The sequence below is a fragment of the Choloepus didactylus genome, chromosome 23, assembly GCF_015220235.1.
Source record: "Choloepus didactylus isolate mChoDid1 chromosome 23, mChoDid1.pri, whole genome shotgun sequence".
Classification (NCBI taxonomy): Eukaryota; Metazoa; Chordata; class Mammalia; order Pilosa; family Megalonychidae; genus Choloepus; species Choloepus didactylus.
Genome location: NC_051329.1, coordinates 1,392,778 through 1,408,909, shown reverse-complemented (window position 1 = coordinate 1,408,909; position 16,132 = coordinate 1,392,778). Strand labels below are relative to the sequence as shown.

Sequence of the window (16,132 nt, the reverse complement as noted above, 5' to 3'; positions counted from 1 at the left end):
CCCCTGACCCTGTTCTTTTCAACTCCACCATCTCCACATGAATTTGCAATGCCCCCCAACCCAGGCCATGCAAGGACAAGGGTTATGGGTGGAGCTGTGTCCCCCAAGAAGACAGCCTCACGTTCTAACCCCCAGTCCATGAATGTGACCCTATTTGGAAACAGGGTCTTTGACGATGTGATGAGTTAAGACGAGGCTGAGCTGGAGTCGGGCATCCTTGGAGGAAGAGGGGCTTCAGAGGCACCAGCAGGCACCCGGGAAGGCCGCGTGAAGACGTGGGAGGCAGAGGGGTGCGGCCCCACACCAAGGAGAGGGTCAGCCAGCCAGCCCCAAAGCTGCGAGAGGCGCCGACTCCAGCCTGAGTTCAGGCTTCTGGGCACCAGAACTGGGAGAGAATAAGTTTCTATTGTTTTTAAGACCCCCAGGTTGTGCCTCTTGTCATGGCAGCCCCAGGAAAGGGAGACAGCAAGTTTTCCCATCTGCCTGGGACCCAGAATCAGTTTCTGTGGCCGTGCACAGCCGAGGAGAGGCTGTGTGTGCTCTGTGTCACACTGGGTTAATTTCGTCACCATAACCAGGGTTAAAAGCGGGCTGCAGGCCGAGGGGGCATGGGCTGAGCATGGCAGTCAGATAAAAGGAGGACCCACCTTACCAGCCAGTGGTTAAAAAGTTTTCTCTGGTCTTTAGCAAAATGAGAAAAATAAACAATATAGTGACTTTTTCATGAGATTAAAAAAATTTGGGTTAAAAGCCTGTCTTTTGTTTTGAAATGATTTTGATAGTAGGTAGCAGGGTTTGTTTCTGGTTTGTTTTTAATACTCTCCTTCCCTAAACAAATAAGAAGTTGGCCAGGGGCAGGATGGTGTGGCTTTAGGAGCAGACTGGAGGAGCCGCCGGCCCATCTGGCTTGGGGGCTGCCTCTTCTGTTTCCCGGCTGTGCTACCCAGCACCAGTCACTAAGCCTCTCTGTGCCTCAGCTTCATCACTTATGAGATGGGGACACTAAAGGTGCCTTACCAAGAGCCTGTGAGGATTAAATTAGTTAAAACGTGTCCAGAGATTAGAGCAGCAGCTACACATAGCAAGGACTTGAGACGTGTTTCCATCCTTATTGCTGTGTGTTTTGAAATAAAGTCTGAGGAAGCTCAGGTCTGTACGCTTCCCAGCCAGCCAGTGGGACACGCAGAGACAAACTGGGCATTCCAACTACCCCTTCTGCGTGCTGTGTGACTTATGGCCAGTGGCTCAACCTCTCTGTTCCTGTTTTCCCTTCAGATATGGGGGATAATAATGGTCCTTGACAGAGGAGTTAAAATAGTATAACAGAACAGTGCCATATAAATGCTAGCTGTTGTTATGTGCTCAAAGAATTCGCACATACTGCGTTCAAAATCGAAATAGTCAATAATAAGGTTTCACTTTTCAAGATAGAGGCACCATCGAACCTCTTCTCTATTCGAACTTAGGCGCAGGGCCTGCGGGGGTTCACAGCGGCCTAAACCCGGGTCTGGGGTCTGGAGGGTGGGGCGCCCCACCCCGAGCCCGCCCCCGCCCCCGCCTCCCCGCCCCGCCCCCGCCTCCCCGCCCCGAGCCCGCCAGCCCCGCCCCGCCCCCGTCTCCCCGCCCCGAGCCCGCCCCCGCCCCCCCCGCCCCGAGCCCGCCAGCCCCGCCCCCGCCCGCGAACCCCGTCAGGCGCGCAGAAGCGTTTTGGCCGCGCTCGGCCGCCGTCTCTCCCCGCTTCCGCCTTGGCCCACGTGGTCGTCGGCTCCGTCCGCGGCGCCGTGAGTGAGGCAGGTGGGGGCGCGGGAGCCTGGGGCGCGGCCCGCTGGTCCCGACGGGCTGCCGGGGGTCCCCCACTCCCGCAAGGAGGCCGCCGCGGCGGGGCGCGAGGGCGGGCTGGGGAGGAGGGCGCGGGGTCAGAGGTCAGCCCGGGAGTCCGAGGGGCGGGCGGAGTCGCCGCGGCGGGAGAGGTCTGGGCCGCGGCTGAGGGAGGTCGGGACCCGGCGCCCCCCGCGCCTCCGCCACCTCGAGTCCCGCGGCCCGCGCGCGGCCGTGCATGGGCCTCCCCGGCCTGCGGGTGGCGGCCCGGGCCCTGTGGGGAGCCTGCGGAGCCCGGACCCTGCGCCTGGGACCGCGCCGCCTCTGGTAATGGCCCCGCCGCGGGCGCCGGCTGCATGCGGGGCGGGGTGTGCCCCGCGCGGGGTCCCCAGCGCTGCCGGGGCTGGGACGGGGACCCTGCGCGCGGCTCACCTGCGCCCCGTCGCTTCAGCGCGGCCCCCATGGCAGACGGCGTGCCAGCGCCCCCGGCGAGGGCCGAGGAGGAGCCCGCCCCGAAGGCCCGGAGCGGCTGGCAGAGGCGCGCCGGAATCTGGGAGGAAGCGGAGCACCAGGTGAAGAAACTGAAGCGCGCCGAGGAGAAGGAGCAGAGCCAGAAGCTGCCCAAGAGGAAGATTGTGCTGCTCCTGGCCTACTCGGGGAAGGGCTACCATGGCATGCAGGTGAGGGGGCAGGGTCTGCGGCGGCCCCGGGTCAGCTCCGGCTTCCGGTGACAGCCGTGCGGCCTCGGGTGGAGACCTGAGAGGGACGGGCTCTCACCAGGAGGGTTTGTGTTCAACCGCTTTGCCCTCGGGGGACAGAGAGGGGCACCCCACCCCTGGGGGCCCACAGCTGCAGTCGGGGATTAATAAGCCGAGTGTAGGTGATCCTGTGAGTTTGTGGCTGTCCTGGTTCCACTGGAAGGTTTTCAGATCCATCCTGAGACTTGGCTGTTAAAGTTGCTTCCCTCTTGCCTGCAAAGTGGCAATTTTGTGACTATATCACTCCTTCCACATTGATTAGCTGCATCTTCTGTAGAGAAGTGCTCCCCTGCCCCCTGTCCCCCCATTGTTCTTAATATCATCTATCTGTGGATGTGGTTTTTTTCCAAAGTGTAATAATTCATTCTGGAAATGTTTTTTTGATGTGTTTGCCTTTTGGCACCCATTCGCATGTCCCTGTGACATCTGTGCTTTCTGTGATGTAGCAAGGCAAGATGGCATCTCTGGCCCTGCCTGGACTGGGCCACTGGCCAAGGACCTGCCTCCTTCCGGTCAGGAGCGGCACCTAGGAGCCCTGATTGGGGGCCAGGTGGGCTCACTGGTGCTGGACATTACGACTTGTGTGTAAAAGGCTCGGTCCTGGTGATAACTCCACTTACCACATCTGGGGCCACAGGGCTCCCCTCATTCCCACTGTGGGGCCTCGGTGTCCAACTATGTCGTGTGAACTCGGCTTTCTCCACAAGGCCGGTCCCGCCACTCCTACATTGTTCCCATCCAGCAGATGGGCAGATGGATGGAGAGGTTCAAGAGCTGGGGTGTGATCCCCACCCCCCACCCCCAACCCTGATCTGACACCAGGGCCTGCGCCCCTCGCCCTGTGCTACAGGGCCTTTGGTGTCCTTTTGTATAGTTAGAGATCGTTCTGGAACCAGTGGTGTCTTTTCCTGGCAAGCATTAATTCTAAGAGGTGCTGCAGGCTGGCCCCTTGACCGGAACCATCAAGGGAGAGACTGGGATGCTGCCCCCAGCCCAGGCTGTCCGTGCGGGACGTGGGTTTCATCCTCTGAGGCTGCCCGGGGCCACCTGCAGCTGTGGGCGAAGGCGGTCCTGAGCTGCTCATATTCTGATCAGGTGGCGCAGACCATCTGCTGTTTCCCTGCATGCAGGTGGGGCATCTCCAGGTGCTGTGGCCTCACCTCAGGCGGCCTAGCAGGCCCGTGCCACAGCGGGAGGGGCGCAGACTCGGGGGCAACAGGTGTGGTCCCCGTGCAGCCCAGGGCCCCTCCTCTGTGGGCAGCGACCGAGTGGAGTCTCTTCTTTTCAGAGAAACGTTGGGTCCTCACGATTCAAGACAATTGAAGATGACTTGGTATCGGCCCTTGTTCAGTCCGGCTGTATTCCCGAAAACCACGGCGAAGACATGAAAAAGATGTCCTTCCAGCGGTGCGCGCGGACAGACAAGGTAGGGGTGGGGCCCGCGGTCTCCTGCGGCGTCGGCGCGTGCTCCCCTTCCCACACCCAGGCCGGCGTGAGGGGAGGGAGGACCGCGGCCTCGTGTAGCCGAGACGTCCGGTGCGTGACCAGCTCAGGCAGGGTTGGGTCCACGTGTCCCTGGCAGGCCCGACCTGTCCGGTCTGCCTCCTCCGCTGTGGGCTCTGTCCACAGAAGTCCCACGGTGTGGCCACAAAGTCAGGCCACCTCGGGAGTTCACACACTTTGCCCAAAGCCACATTAAAAAGGAGAAAGGAAATGGGCAGATAAGCTCTCATAACCTTTTCAAACTCACTACATCCAAAGTATTCTCTTTGCAACATGGAGTCGGCAGTAAAATTTTTAAAGATGAAGTGTATTTTGCATTCTCTATGTTTGATGCCCAGTGTTTGAACTCCAGGGTGCATTTGGCCCTCCTGCCCCTCCTGGGCACACCTGTCACTGTCACATGTGCCAGTGCCCTGGGTGGCATGTCCAGCCCCAGTCAGGAGATGGAGGCCGATCGTGTGCTGGGTCGCACCTTCGTCCTTCACCATCGCTGGCGGCACACGCTGCCTGTCACATGTTATGCCCTGGGCCTGGGTCTGCTGGGCGTGCGGAGCTGGTGTTGCCGGTGGCTGGCTGGGGTGCTGGGTGGCCAGGAACAGCAGGGCCGGAGAGCATGAGCTCCTCATGCTGCCCAGGAGACCCGTGGTGAGCACGACACCTCTTGCCTGCTCTTTTCTGCGGCGTGGCCCGTCCCCTGTCTCAGGCCGACCGAGGGTGTTGAGGGTCCACGGACATGGCTCTGCAGGCTGGGGAGTCCCTGGGAGTCTGGTAAAGCTGGGGGCCTTGTTCCCAGAAACATCCCCAGGCCCCAGGCCTGAGCCCCTGAGCTGGAGCCAGGCCCTTCACCACCAGGCTCACCTCCGGGTGCCATGACCACGCTGCACTCGAGCGCTCCGAGACAGATACAGCTCCGGGGCTCTTTTTGTGTAGTGTTATTTTCTTTTCAATTCTTCCCTTTACAACTCTCTGACCTCCTGGTGGTTTACAAGTCAGAAGAAAAGCCAGAAGTTCGCCTGAGGTAGTGAAGAGAGCATTCAAAATGTGTTCCTTGCATTTATTTTTTATTGCCACTGTTATTTGGGATGTTCTGTTCTAATCTGTTTTTTTACAATTTGGGAAATTTAAGGAATCAGAAAACACCCGAGACTAATGTCACAACACCTGTAGCCAGCCCCTGGGATGAACAAATGATAGCATTTTGTTCTTTTTTATTTTTCCAGATTTTGTTTTAATCGTAAGATATTCATAGTGCAACTTGAAATCCCATTTGCTGCGACTGGCATTTCTGTCCTGCCTCTCTGCGGCCAGGCGCCTGGAGCCATGTCCTTCCTGTGGCCACTTGCCTGCGAGCAGCATCTCGTGTTGCTTGCAGGTTTTTCTTTTAATTATTGAAATTTCAAGAAATTTTCTAAATTAGAGAAGTTAAAGGTTTATAGAAAAGTCATTCAGAGCATAGAGTTCCCACATGTTCTGGTTTGCTAATGCTGCCAGAATGCAAAACACCAGAGATGGATTGGCTTTTATAAAGAGGGTTTATTTGGTTACAAAGTTGTAGTCTTAAGGCCATAAAGTGTCCAAGGTAACACATCAGCATTCGGGTACCTTCACTGGAGGATGGCCAATGGCGTCCGGAAAGCCTCTGTTAGCCTGGAAGGCACGTGGCTGGCATCTGCTTGCTCCCAGGTTGCATTTCAAAATGGCGTTCTCCAAAATGTCTGCTTTCAACGGCCGTCTTCAAAATGTCTCTCAGCTGCAGTTCTCTTCAAAATGTCACTCTCAGTCTGTCTGTGAATTCCTTTATAGGGCTCCAGTGATCCAGTTAACACCCACCCTGAATGGGCGGGGTAGCACCTCCATGGAAATTATCCAACCAACTCACAGTTGATTGAGTCACATCTCCATGGAAACACTAAATCAAAGAATTCCAATCTATTCAACACTAATATGTCTGCCCCCACAAGACTGCATCAGAGAATACGGGTATTTCTGGGGGACATAATACATACAAACCAGCACACCACATAACCCCCTGTTATCAGCACCTGGGTTAGAGGGGAGCCTTTGTTACAGGGGATGAAGGAGTAGCGTTACTTCACATGAGCGTTCGCTTTGCGTCGTCCTGTCCTACGGTTTTTTGTTTGTTTGTTTTTATCCCAGTAAATGTATACAACCTAAAGTTTCCCCTTTTAACCACATTCGAGTATATAATTCAGTGCCGTCGGTTACGTTCACGATGTTGTGCTGCCATCACCACTTTCCAGGACCGTAACTGCCCTGACGGCTTGAAACATTGCAGGAAATGGTGTCTTCAGCACACGTCTTTCCCAGTTTCCTGCGTTAGGTCTGAACTGTTTTGACATCTTTCACGTTGACTTCTACCGATGTCAGTCACTAACTCTGACGCAGCACACCCATCTTGTCATCCTACTCCGTTGATGGACGTGTACCCTGGGGCATCCCTAAGCCGGGCCTGAAAGCCTTGTGCTCATCTCCCGAGCACAGCTGAAGGGTTGTCTAGACCAGCGCTTTCTAGGACAATATCGCCAGCCAGGGTGTGATTTTTTAACTTTGCAGTAGTCATGTTAAAAAAAGTGAAAATAAATAGGGGAAATTAATTTCAATAATATATTTTATTTAACTTAATATATCCAAGAGATTCTTACTTCAGTATGTAATCAACATAAAAGAATTGGTAATGAGGTATAGTTTACTCTCTTTTTGTATTTCCCCGCAGTGGCCACCCGCACTTTGGGCTACCTCTGCCCTGTTCTCTGTAGCCTGTGTGGCCAGACGCAGGTCTGGGGATTAGTGGAACTGGCATGTGGAACATTTCACCAGTTTGTTTTTTGTCTTCTTTTAAATAAATGCCCCCCAGTTTCTCATTTTGAAGGCTTGTAGAACTTCAGAAAAGTCTCTGGCATAATGCGGTGAACCTGGAGTCACCAGGGTTCAGTTTTTGCCATGTTTTCTTTCTATTCATTTATCAACCTTTTTCTTTGCTGGAACCACGTGAGAGTAAGTTTCAGGCCTCGTCACCCCACGCCCCGAAACCTTTCAGCCCGCACCCTGAGAGGGCTGCACGGGGGGGAGCGCGGCCCCGATAACGACGCTGTTACTGATGTGCCGTCTAAACCGCGGAGTTGCCTTTTGGTTCTGAACTGTATCTGTGTCAGGAGGACTGCTGCACTTGGTTGTGGCTCTTGAGTTTCCTTTAGTCTGAAACAATCGCACCTCCTTGTCTCGTGACACCGGCACTTTGGGGTGATCCTGGCCAGGGCTTCCGTAGGAGACCCTCAGTCTGGGTCTGCCGGGTTCCCCCTCACAACTGGCTTTGGCAGAATACCACACAGGCCATACGCTCGTCTGTTTTCTTTGAATATATTTCCTAAACCCTTTAAAGGGTCGTGAATGTAACGTGTGGACAGGTACACACGGTGGCACCATGCAGCGGGACAGCTGGGTCTACAGTCAGCACCTGGGCAACCACACTCGGCCCAGAAGCCCCCTTGCCCGCCGCATCTCCCCTTTCTCCCCAGAAATTGCCACCGTCTTGACTTTGACCTAACCTTGCTATGAAGAAGGAGAGGCTGCCTGGCGAAGTGGCCAGTCTGATACATTTTTGCTTCTGTGTAGACCTGTGCTCCCAGCTCCCCCTCCCAAAAGGCTCCCTCCCGGCCCATCCGGGTCACTACCCTCCCTTCCCACAAAAGGTGACCGCTGCCGGGAGCCCGTGGCGTCTCTGTCCTGTCGCCCAGGTGGAGAGCCCTCGTGAGTGGCCTTGTTTCCCATCTGCCTGGTGCCATGCTGTCTGTGTTCCCTGGCTGCTTCCTGTGCTTGCCGTAGCCCCTTCCTCTGGGGACGAGCTGTGGTGCTGCGGGGAGCCCCTCTGTCTAACAGGACCGCGGTGTGTCGTCCCACCGGGCAGCGAGGAGCCCTGCGCCCCCCCTGCCCTGTGCTGCTCTCTTTACAGGGCGTGTCTGCGGCTGGCCAGGTGGTGTCCCTGAAGGTCTGGCTGATTGACGACATCCTGGAAAAGATCAACAGCCACCTCCCGTCTCACATTCGGATCCTAGGTGAGCCTCGGTGTCGGCGGCTGGGAGCCGTGGCGGTCAGTCCCGCAGAGGGGCTCGCTGCACAAGGCCTCTCCCTGCTTACAGGACACCTCTCGGGGTGAGGAAGAGAATTCCGCAGCAGGTTGGCAGGTGGCGAGTGTGGTTCTGAATCACCTTCTCAAAGGGTTAAATAATCTAGCTGCCTTTGAAACCCAAACAGCTGCAGTTGGCAGAATTTGAAACCGCCCCCCCCCCCCAGTTGCAATGCCTTCTTGCTGCATCGGTGCCTTGTTTTAAGCAAACATTGGATATAAAAATCCAAATTTTGATCAAATTAAAACAGGAAGTTAATTTTTACAAAACGCTGATAAATGGCATTTTTTTTAATAGTTAGGTCTTTTTTTTTTTTTTTTAATCCAATGCATCTCTGTCTTTAATTGACACGCCTAGGCCGTTTATGTTTAACGAGAGTATTGACATGGTGGCTGTTTTCTCTTTGTTCCGTCTGTTCTTTGTTCCCTTTTTGCACCTTTTGGATTAACTTACTTTTTTATGAATCCATTTCATCCCCTTATTGGTTTATTAGCTGTAACTTTCTGTTGTGTTTTTTAGTGATTGCTTGGGGATTGAAAGCACTGTTCAGCAAACTTTTTCTGTAAAGGGTCAACCGGTAAATACTGTGGGCTTTGTGGGCCACGTATCATCTCTGTCCCATATTCTTTTTTGGAGTTTTTTTTTTTTTTTAAATAAAGCCTTTAAAAACGTAAAAACTAGTCTTAGCTCACAGGCTGTACACAAACAGACCATGGCCTTTGACCCTGGTTTGCTAGTCCCTGATGTGAAGCGAATGTCTCTGGTGGGACGTGATGCTCCACCGTAGCACAGCACACGTCGTTTCCCCTCAGCCTGGTCACCATCATCGTATTTCACTTACACACGTGCTAGAAACCTCACAGTGTCTTGTTACTATTTTTGCTTTAAACAGCCTATTCTTTTTTTGAAGCGCTGTTTTATTGAACTGTAATTGACGTGCAGTAAGCTGCATGTTTAAACTTGCAGTTGGAAAGTTCTGATCTGGGTATGTGCCTGTGAAACCATCATCACGGTGCAGCTGGCGAGCCCCGGAAGACGGGGCTCCCTCCTCCCCTCCCCTGGCAGCCACGGAGCTGCTTCCAGCCCTACAGGCTCCAGTTGGTATTTTTAGAGTTTTATAGAAATGGAACTGCATGACATGTCCTCTTTTTTGTCTGGCTTATTTCACTCTGTAATTTTAGGGTCCATCGGTCGCTGTGTGTGTCGAGAGTTTGCTCCCTTTCATTGTTGGGTGGGTGCCCGCCAGGTGGATGGACTATGGTTTATCCACTTCCCTCGAGGTGGATGTTCGGGTGGTTTCCACTTTGGGGCTGTGACAGATGAAGCTGCGGTGAACATTCGTGTGCGAGCCGTAAATAGGAGTCTTAATTTGGGCTCGGTAATCCTTGTTGAGTATTTTGCCCGTCATTAGATTTACTTTCAGTACAGGGTATTTTTTTTCTACGGTGGTCCTCTCCACCTTTTGAGGCTCATCCCCTCCTGGATAACTCCTCAGAGTAAATCCTCTTACATGCCGTTGGTCCCTCCTGTCACTCATTTCTACGGGAAGCATTTGTATGCATTCCGTAAATTAATCCCCAGTTGTGCTAAAACAATACCATATCCTGTTAAAATGGCACAATTCTCTCCATGGTTGTCATTCTTACTATAACGTGATGTCACGAGACAGTTTCCCTAATCGACAGCTCCATAGTAGGCTTGTCTGCTAGCACTTCACGGACTTTTTATAGCAAGTGTGTCCCAGATGACTGAGATTACAGCCACAGAGCCTGCTTACGATGCTCAGTGTTTATGAGTGTGATTAAGGCCAAAAACAAAATCTGAACCACCCAAAAACAAAACAAGACAGTAGAGCCAAAGGAAAGCCAGAAAGATCAGAGCATGTGCTCAGGAGGCCCTGGCTGCTGTAGACTAGTTGGCAGGTGGGGAGCAGGTGGGCAGGCAGGTGGGTGAGGGCTGGGTGGGGAGCAGGTAGCAGGGCAGGTGGGTGAGGGCAGGTGGGTGAGGGCTGGGTGGGGAGCAGGTGGGAGGGCAGATAGGTGGGGAGCAGGTGGGCGGGCAGGTGGGTGAGGGCTGGGCGGGGAGCAGGTGGGCAGGCAGGTGGGGTGGGACTGCGTCCACACTGCATGTGGCTTTCTCCCTGGGGTTCGGTGCCCCTTGGTCACAGGCTGGCGGGGGGCCTCCCTGCTGCCCGTGAGGGTTGGGGGATCCAGGTGGACTCTGGTGAACACAGGACCGAGTCAGTTTCCATTCCATGGCTTCTGAAGTTGAGTTCTGAGCACACAGCCCATCTTGGGCCTGACTCGCACTCTCTGTGGGAAACTCGCCCGGCCCGGTGGCATCTCCAGTGGCAGGAAGCTTCCCAGCTCCCCGGGGTCACCACTGCTCGTAGTTGCTTTTTCTTTGGGAAATTTTCCACTCAAACAGACAGGCACACACATCTAATTTTGTTTTATGCAATTGGAATTCCACTGCATATAGTTTGTCACTTTGCCTTTTTATTTCCAATGTAATATTGAAGTGACCCCTGCCATAACCTGGGTGCCACACGTCCTCAAGCCCAGGCCTTCCGGCACCAGCTCTGGGGCGTGGGGTCTGCCTCTGCCGTCCCGGAAGCCGTTGACCCCTCCTCTGCTGCTGCACTTGGGGTCGCCGCTGGCATTTTTGTGACTAGAAACAGCCTCTGTGGCCTGTCCCCGTGACGCTGGGTCCTGGCTGCACTTTGCACAGCCGGGCAGTTTGAGCACACCTTCTGGTTGTGTTGTTTTGGTGAGTGCTTAGTTGTGGGGTGAAGTGTCACGGATTTCGAGTTTAATGCTCAGAAGTCAGACTGAGAGAACTGCGCGCGTTTCGAGGGAGGAGGCCCAGGCCCCAGCTCCCCTCGAGCTCCTCACGCTCGCCTGCCCCTCCCTCCCCCAGGGCTGAAGAGGGTCACCGGGGGCTTCAACTCCAAGAACAAGTGCGACGCCAGGACGTACTCCTACACGCTGCCCACGTTCGCCTTCGCCCACAAGGACTGGGACGCACAGGACGAGACCTACCGCCTGAGCGAGGAGACGCTGCAGCGCGTCAACCGGCTCCTCGCCTGCTACGAGGGCACCCACAACTTCCACAACTTCACCTCGCAGAAGGGGCCCCGGGAGCCCAGTGCCCGGCGCTACATCCTGGACATGCACTGCGAGCGGCCCTTCGAGCGGGAGGGCCTGGAGTTCGCCGTGATCAAGGTCAAGGGGCAGAGCTTCATGACACACCAGATCCGGAAGATGGTGGGCCTGGTGGTCGCCATCGCCAAGGGCTATGCACCCGAGGACACGCTGGAGCGCAGCTGGGGGCTCGAGAAGGTGGACGTGCCCAAGGCGCCGGGGCTGGGCCTTGTCCTCGAGAGGGTGCACTTCGAGAAGTACAACCAGCGCTTCGGGGGTGACGGGCTGCACGAGCCGCTGGACTGGTCCGAGGAGGAGGGCGAGATCGCGGCCTTCAAGGAGCGGCACATCTACCCCACCATCATCAGCACCGAGCGGCACGAGCGCTCCATGGCACAGTGGCTCAGCACCCTGCCCGTCCACGACTTCAGCACCACGGCCAGCGCAGGCGCCACGGTAGGGCTGGTGGGCTGGGGCGGAGGACAGGTCCGGGGGACGCCAGCTCATGGTGGCTGCTCCCGTGGGGGGCAGCCCTGCCCCTGGGAAACATGCATGAGTGCTCCTGCATGGCTGGCGGTTTCTTAGCCTCGTGTGGCATCGCATCCACCCCTGTGGCACCATGCCATGGGGACACAGCTCCTGAGTCGGTTGCCCTCCCAGGTGCCTGCTCGGCCGCTCTGCCTTGTGATACCTGCACTCTGCACTGGTGACCCCAGGCAGTGGCGGATGCCCTGTGGGCCCTGGTCGCCTGTTTGTGAGAGGGAGGCACTGACAGGACCCACCCTCCTTGCCAGGCTGTGGTGAGGGCCAGTGGACGGGTGGGGTCCGGCTGGGCCTGGAACACTCCCCTGCAGGGCCTGAAGCTGCAGGTTCTGAAGCATGTGGCCATTCCTCAGCTGCTTCCTTGGTGGCAAGTGGCCCTCGTGACCTGCCCCTGCCTCTGAGCTGTGTTGCTGCCCGGGGGACCCAGGGCTGTCAGAGCACTGACAAGTGCCCTTTGGGATGACAGCAAACGTAACTGAAGGGCTGGAGCTAAAAGCGGCCTTGGCACTCCTTCCACATGACAGTGCTCAGCTCTCAGAGCCCGGGCAGGCCAGGTGGCACCCACGCACAGATCCAACCCGGGCCAGTCTCCACCTGGCCCGGCCCCCGCTGAGTCGGCTTCTGCCCGTTGGCTCTGTTGGGACGCTGGTAGGGTCTGCATGCTCAGGTTGTGGAGCAGCCGTGAGTGTTCCCTGAGAGCCCATGGCAGTCCGTTGGGGTTAGAAGGGGCCCAAGAGTTGCCCCACTTACCTGCTCCCTGGCCTTCCCCAGTTGACTCGTGGACAGACACTGACCTTCAGTGTGGAGGAAGGTGAGGCCCGCCCGGTCAGGCTGCAGCGGGGAGGGGCCGTCCCCAGCCTCCGTTTTCCTGGTCGCTTCTGTCTTGCAGGTCCCCAGTCCCCTGGAAGGCAGCGAGGAGGAGGAGACCCAATGAGAGGCCTTCAGAGAGTGGCACTTCTACCCCACCATCGGCGGGAGCCAGGCGCTGCGGCAGCCAGCTTTCTCCCCACGACAGCAGAGCCGAGGGCTCTGGGGACCGTCTCCCCGACATGACCTGGCTTTGCACCCTCAGGCTCTTGAGGCTTCTTGTCATTCTGGGTTCTAGCACAGGAGCAGTCTGCCTTAGGTCATTTGCAGCTTGTGCATTACGGCCACACACCTCAGCATGGAAAGACACTATTTTTTTAAAGAAGTGATTTTCTTATTAAAGAAGTATAAATTTTGTTTACTTGATCCTTCTTTGACCTTTTCCTTGGTCTTCGAGGTTTTGTTTATCCCTTCACTTGGCCTAGAGGTGCTGATGTGTGTGTGAAGCACTAGGTTAGGGATCAGCCCTGGTGCATGTGCCGCTGCGAGGCTGCCCGAGGTGAGGTGAGGAGGGCCGGGGCAGGGCTGGTGGGCAGCACTCGGAGGCTCTCGGAAGCTCTGGGAGGAAGCCTGAGTTACGCTCAGCGTGCAGGGCAGCTCCCCAAGGTGTTTACTCCATGTTTTGGAAAACTGACAAGTGGCACAAACGAGGAAAGGTCTTTTTTTTTTTAACCTAACAATGGAGGATGGCAGTTCAGGGCTGGAACAGCGACCCCGTAATGGAGTAGTTTGTGGCTCCTCCCTTCGTGTGGCCCTTTCACCTTGGAGTTTGGGGCTCCATGGGCACAAGGTGGCAGCCCCACCTCCTGCATTGTGCCCATATTCCAGACGGGAAGCAGCTTTCCTGGAAGCCCCACCCAGCAGCTGCCAGCAGTGTCACATGGCCACTTCCAGCTGCAAGGCAGGCTGGGAAATGTCTTTCTGAAGCAGCGGCGCCCAGTGCCACACTGTGCAAACTTGATGTCCCGTTAGCAAGGGAGATGGGGGGTTGGATAGCAGGCCAGTGGTGGGCAGGAGCTGTGGGGGTTTCACTGGGGGACTGGTACGTGGTATGTGTGTGAATGTGTGCACAATGTGAGCATGTGCAGAGTGAGCATGAGCATACATGTGGGTGTGCGTACACGTGCGTATGTGCATGGTGCACGTGTGCACTGAGAGTGCGTGTGTGCGCGCGTGTGCACCGTGCAGCTCAGCCGTGTGGAGAACGGAGAGGGTGGGGATCAGGAGGACCAGAGGCTGTGCTGGTGATGGGTGTGGGGGCTGCGGATTGGCTCCTAATGGCTCCCTAATTTGGGAGGCTATTGCCTCCCTGAAGGTGACTCACCTTGGTGTTCCTGCTAATATTTTATAAACATGCTTGTTTCCCCGCACTCCTAAAGCTCATAGGCGGTCCTCTGGGAGATGCCCAGAGCGTGGACGGCAGCGGGCGAAGCCAGGGGTCTGGGTGTATGCGTCTGACCTGACTCTGGCTGAGGAGTTAGAAGGCCCCGGGATCCCAGCCCCACAGGATGGACGCCGTGGCATGCACCGCCTGTGGCCCCGAGGCCAGCGAGGGGGGCCAGCCATGGGCAGCTCCCAGCCGCCTTGCACCTTGCTTGGTCCCCAGATGTGCGAGTCAGTAAGAACCACACGAGAAAGGTTTAGGGAAAAAAATCACGTAAGTGCTCTTCAGCTGTGTGTGTTGAAACCGATGTTGTGGAAGGTCTGAAAGGGAAAACCTCATGGTCTGGTTCTGGAAAGAAACCCACTCAAGGCAGTGGCTCCTCCAGGGATTGGAACCAGGAAGCCACTGTCCCCGACTCCGTGCCAAGGGCCACCCAGTACTGCCTCTGCTGCAGGAGAGATGTGCCTCTTAACCGCTCATGGCAGCAGGCACCGGCCACCTCCCAGCCACCCGAGCCCGGGCACACGGAGCCTGGTGGAACCCTCATCGCCCGACTGCCTGGAAATGAAGGTGTGAGCTTCCCGGCTTCCCGACCAGGAACGCAGGATGGAGGTTCAAAGAGCCCACACTGGCCAAGGCAGTTCAATGGATGAGAGTGATTTTCACAAGTGATGTTGGAGCCACGGGCTGATTCATGCAAGGTGGACCCTGGGCTGAGCACGGAGGTAAAACTACAGAACTGCTAAGTGCAAGCCTGGGAGAAGAGCTTCGCAACTCCAGGGCAGGCGAAGATTTCTGGGGACACAAACAGCATTGAACACACAAACTGCAAAATGACTTTCCATCAGGATGAAAAGAAAGCTGCTCATCAAGGGAGGCAGCCCAGACGATTCAATAAACCCGCTGTTCAACTCGTCAACCCTGTGCTCTGCCTGGGAATGAAACAGGAAATCGCAAGTTCTGCACTCACCTTTTCTCAGGGCCGGCTGGCATGAGAAGCTCCCCTCTCCACAGTGAGATTGTCGAGCCAGAGGGACAGCACCAGCGGTGGCGTCTGGCTTAGATTCCGGGGCCAGCACCCCAAGGATGCAGGGGGTGTCCCAGCACGGCCCAGGCCCTGGCCCCTGCTGCACCCCCAGACCTCTCACGGGTGCCCACTGGGTCCCCTCTCAGGCCAGCATTTCAGCTGGGCCCCCTCCCCCGAGCCCTCTCAGCTGGCGAGAGGAAAGGAACTGCCCGTCTCCCAGAACCCGGCCCCAAGCCTGTGCCCCCATCCTGTTCTGTACCCCATCCTGTGCTCCGGCCCCGTGGCTGGCGCGGGCAGCCTCCCCTCCGGGATCCCAGCCTCGGCCTCCGGGTTCCCCCTACTCCCACCGGCCCTACAGCCTCCCCCTCAGTGCTGCAAAACGGGAAACTGCTCGCCTCGCCTTTTCACACATTTTCCGTGCGTTTAATGTGAGGTTGCTTGCACCAGCATTTTGCTGAGGAGTTGATCACTTGGCCTCACAGCCTGCATCTTTTTGCCTTCCTTTTCTTAATGAAATTTTTTATCAATATAGTGTACACACCATAAAATTCACCCATTGAAAGGGTAAAATTCAGTGGTTTTTAGTATATTCACAAGTTGTGCAACCATCACCAACCACTGTCTAATTCCAGAACATTGTCATTACTTCCAAAAGACACCACGTACCCATTAGCAATCTCTCCCCAAACCCCCTCACCGCAACCCCTCCACCCCCCAACCACTAATCTGCTTCCTCCACGGATTTACGTATTTGGACATTTCTTGTAAGTAGAATCATATCTTTGTATCTGGCTTCTTGCCATTTGTGTGATGTCTTCAAGGTTCATCTGTGCTGAGCATGTATCAGAACTTCATTCCTTTTTAAGGCCCGAGTGTATGGATGTGTCCCTGTGGTTTATCTGTTCATGTATTTATGGGCACTTGGGATGTTTCCCCCTCTTGGT

At 55.9% G+C, this 16,132-nt stretch overlaps 1 protein-coding gene across 3 annotated transcripts; it reads left to right on the top strand.

Moving 5' to 3' along the window:
- Positions 1-1,749: 1,749 nt before the first annotated feature.
- PUS1 (pseudouridine synthase 1) lies at positions 1,750-13,143 on the top strand. 3 transcript variants are annotated; one of them, XM_037817204.1, is made up of 7 exons: positions 1,750-1,781; positions 2,270-2,498; positions 3,865-4,002; positions 8,050-8,152; positions 11,144-11,823; positions 12,028-12,167; positions 12,800-13,143. In XM_037817204.1, the coding sequence occupies exons 2-7, from the start codon at positions 2,280-2,282 to the stop codon at positions 13,104-13,106; spliced, it is 1,587 nt and encodes a 528-aa protein (XP_037673132.1). In that variant the 5' UTR covers positions 1,750-1,781; positions 2,270-2,279; the 3' UTR covers positions 13,107-13,143. The 3 variants fall into 3 exon arrangements, with proteins under 3 accessions (XP_037673132.1, XP_037673131.1, XP_037673133.1); XM_037817203.1 differs by lacking the exon at positions 1,750-1,781 and adding an exon at positions 1,891-2,145; XM_037817205.1 differs by lacking the exons at positions 1,750-1,781; positions 12,028-12,167 and adding an exon at positions 1,899-2,145 and having other exon boundaries at positions 12,800-12,979.
- Positions 13,144-16,132: the final 2,989 nt, after the last annotated feature.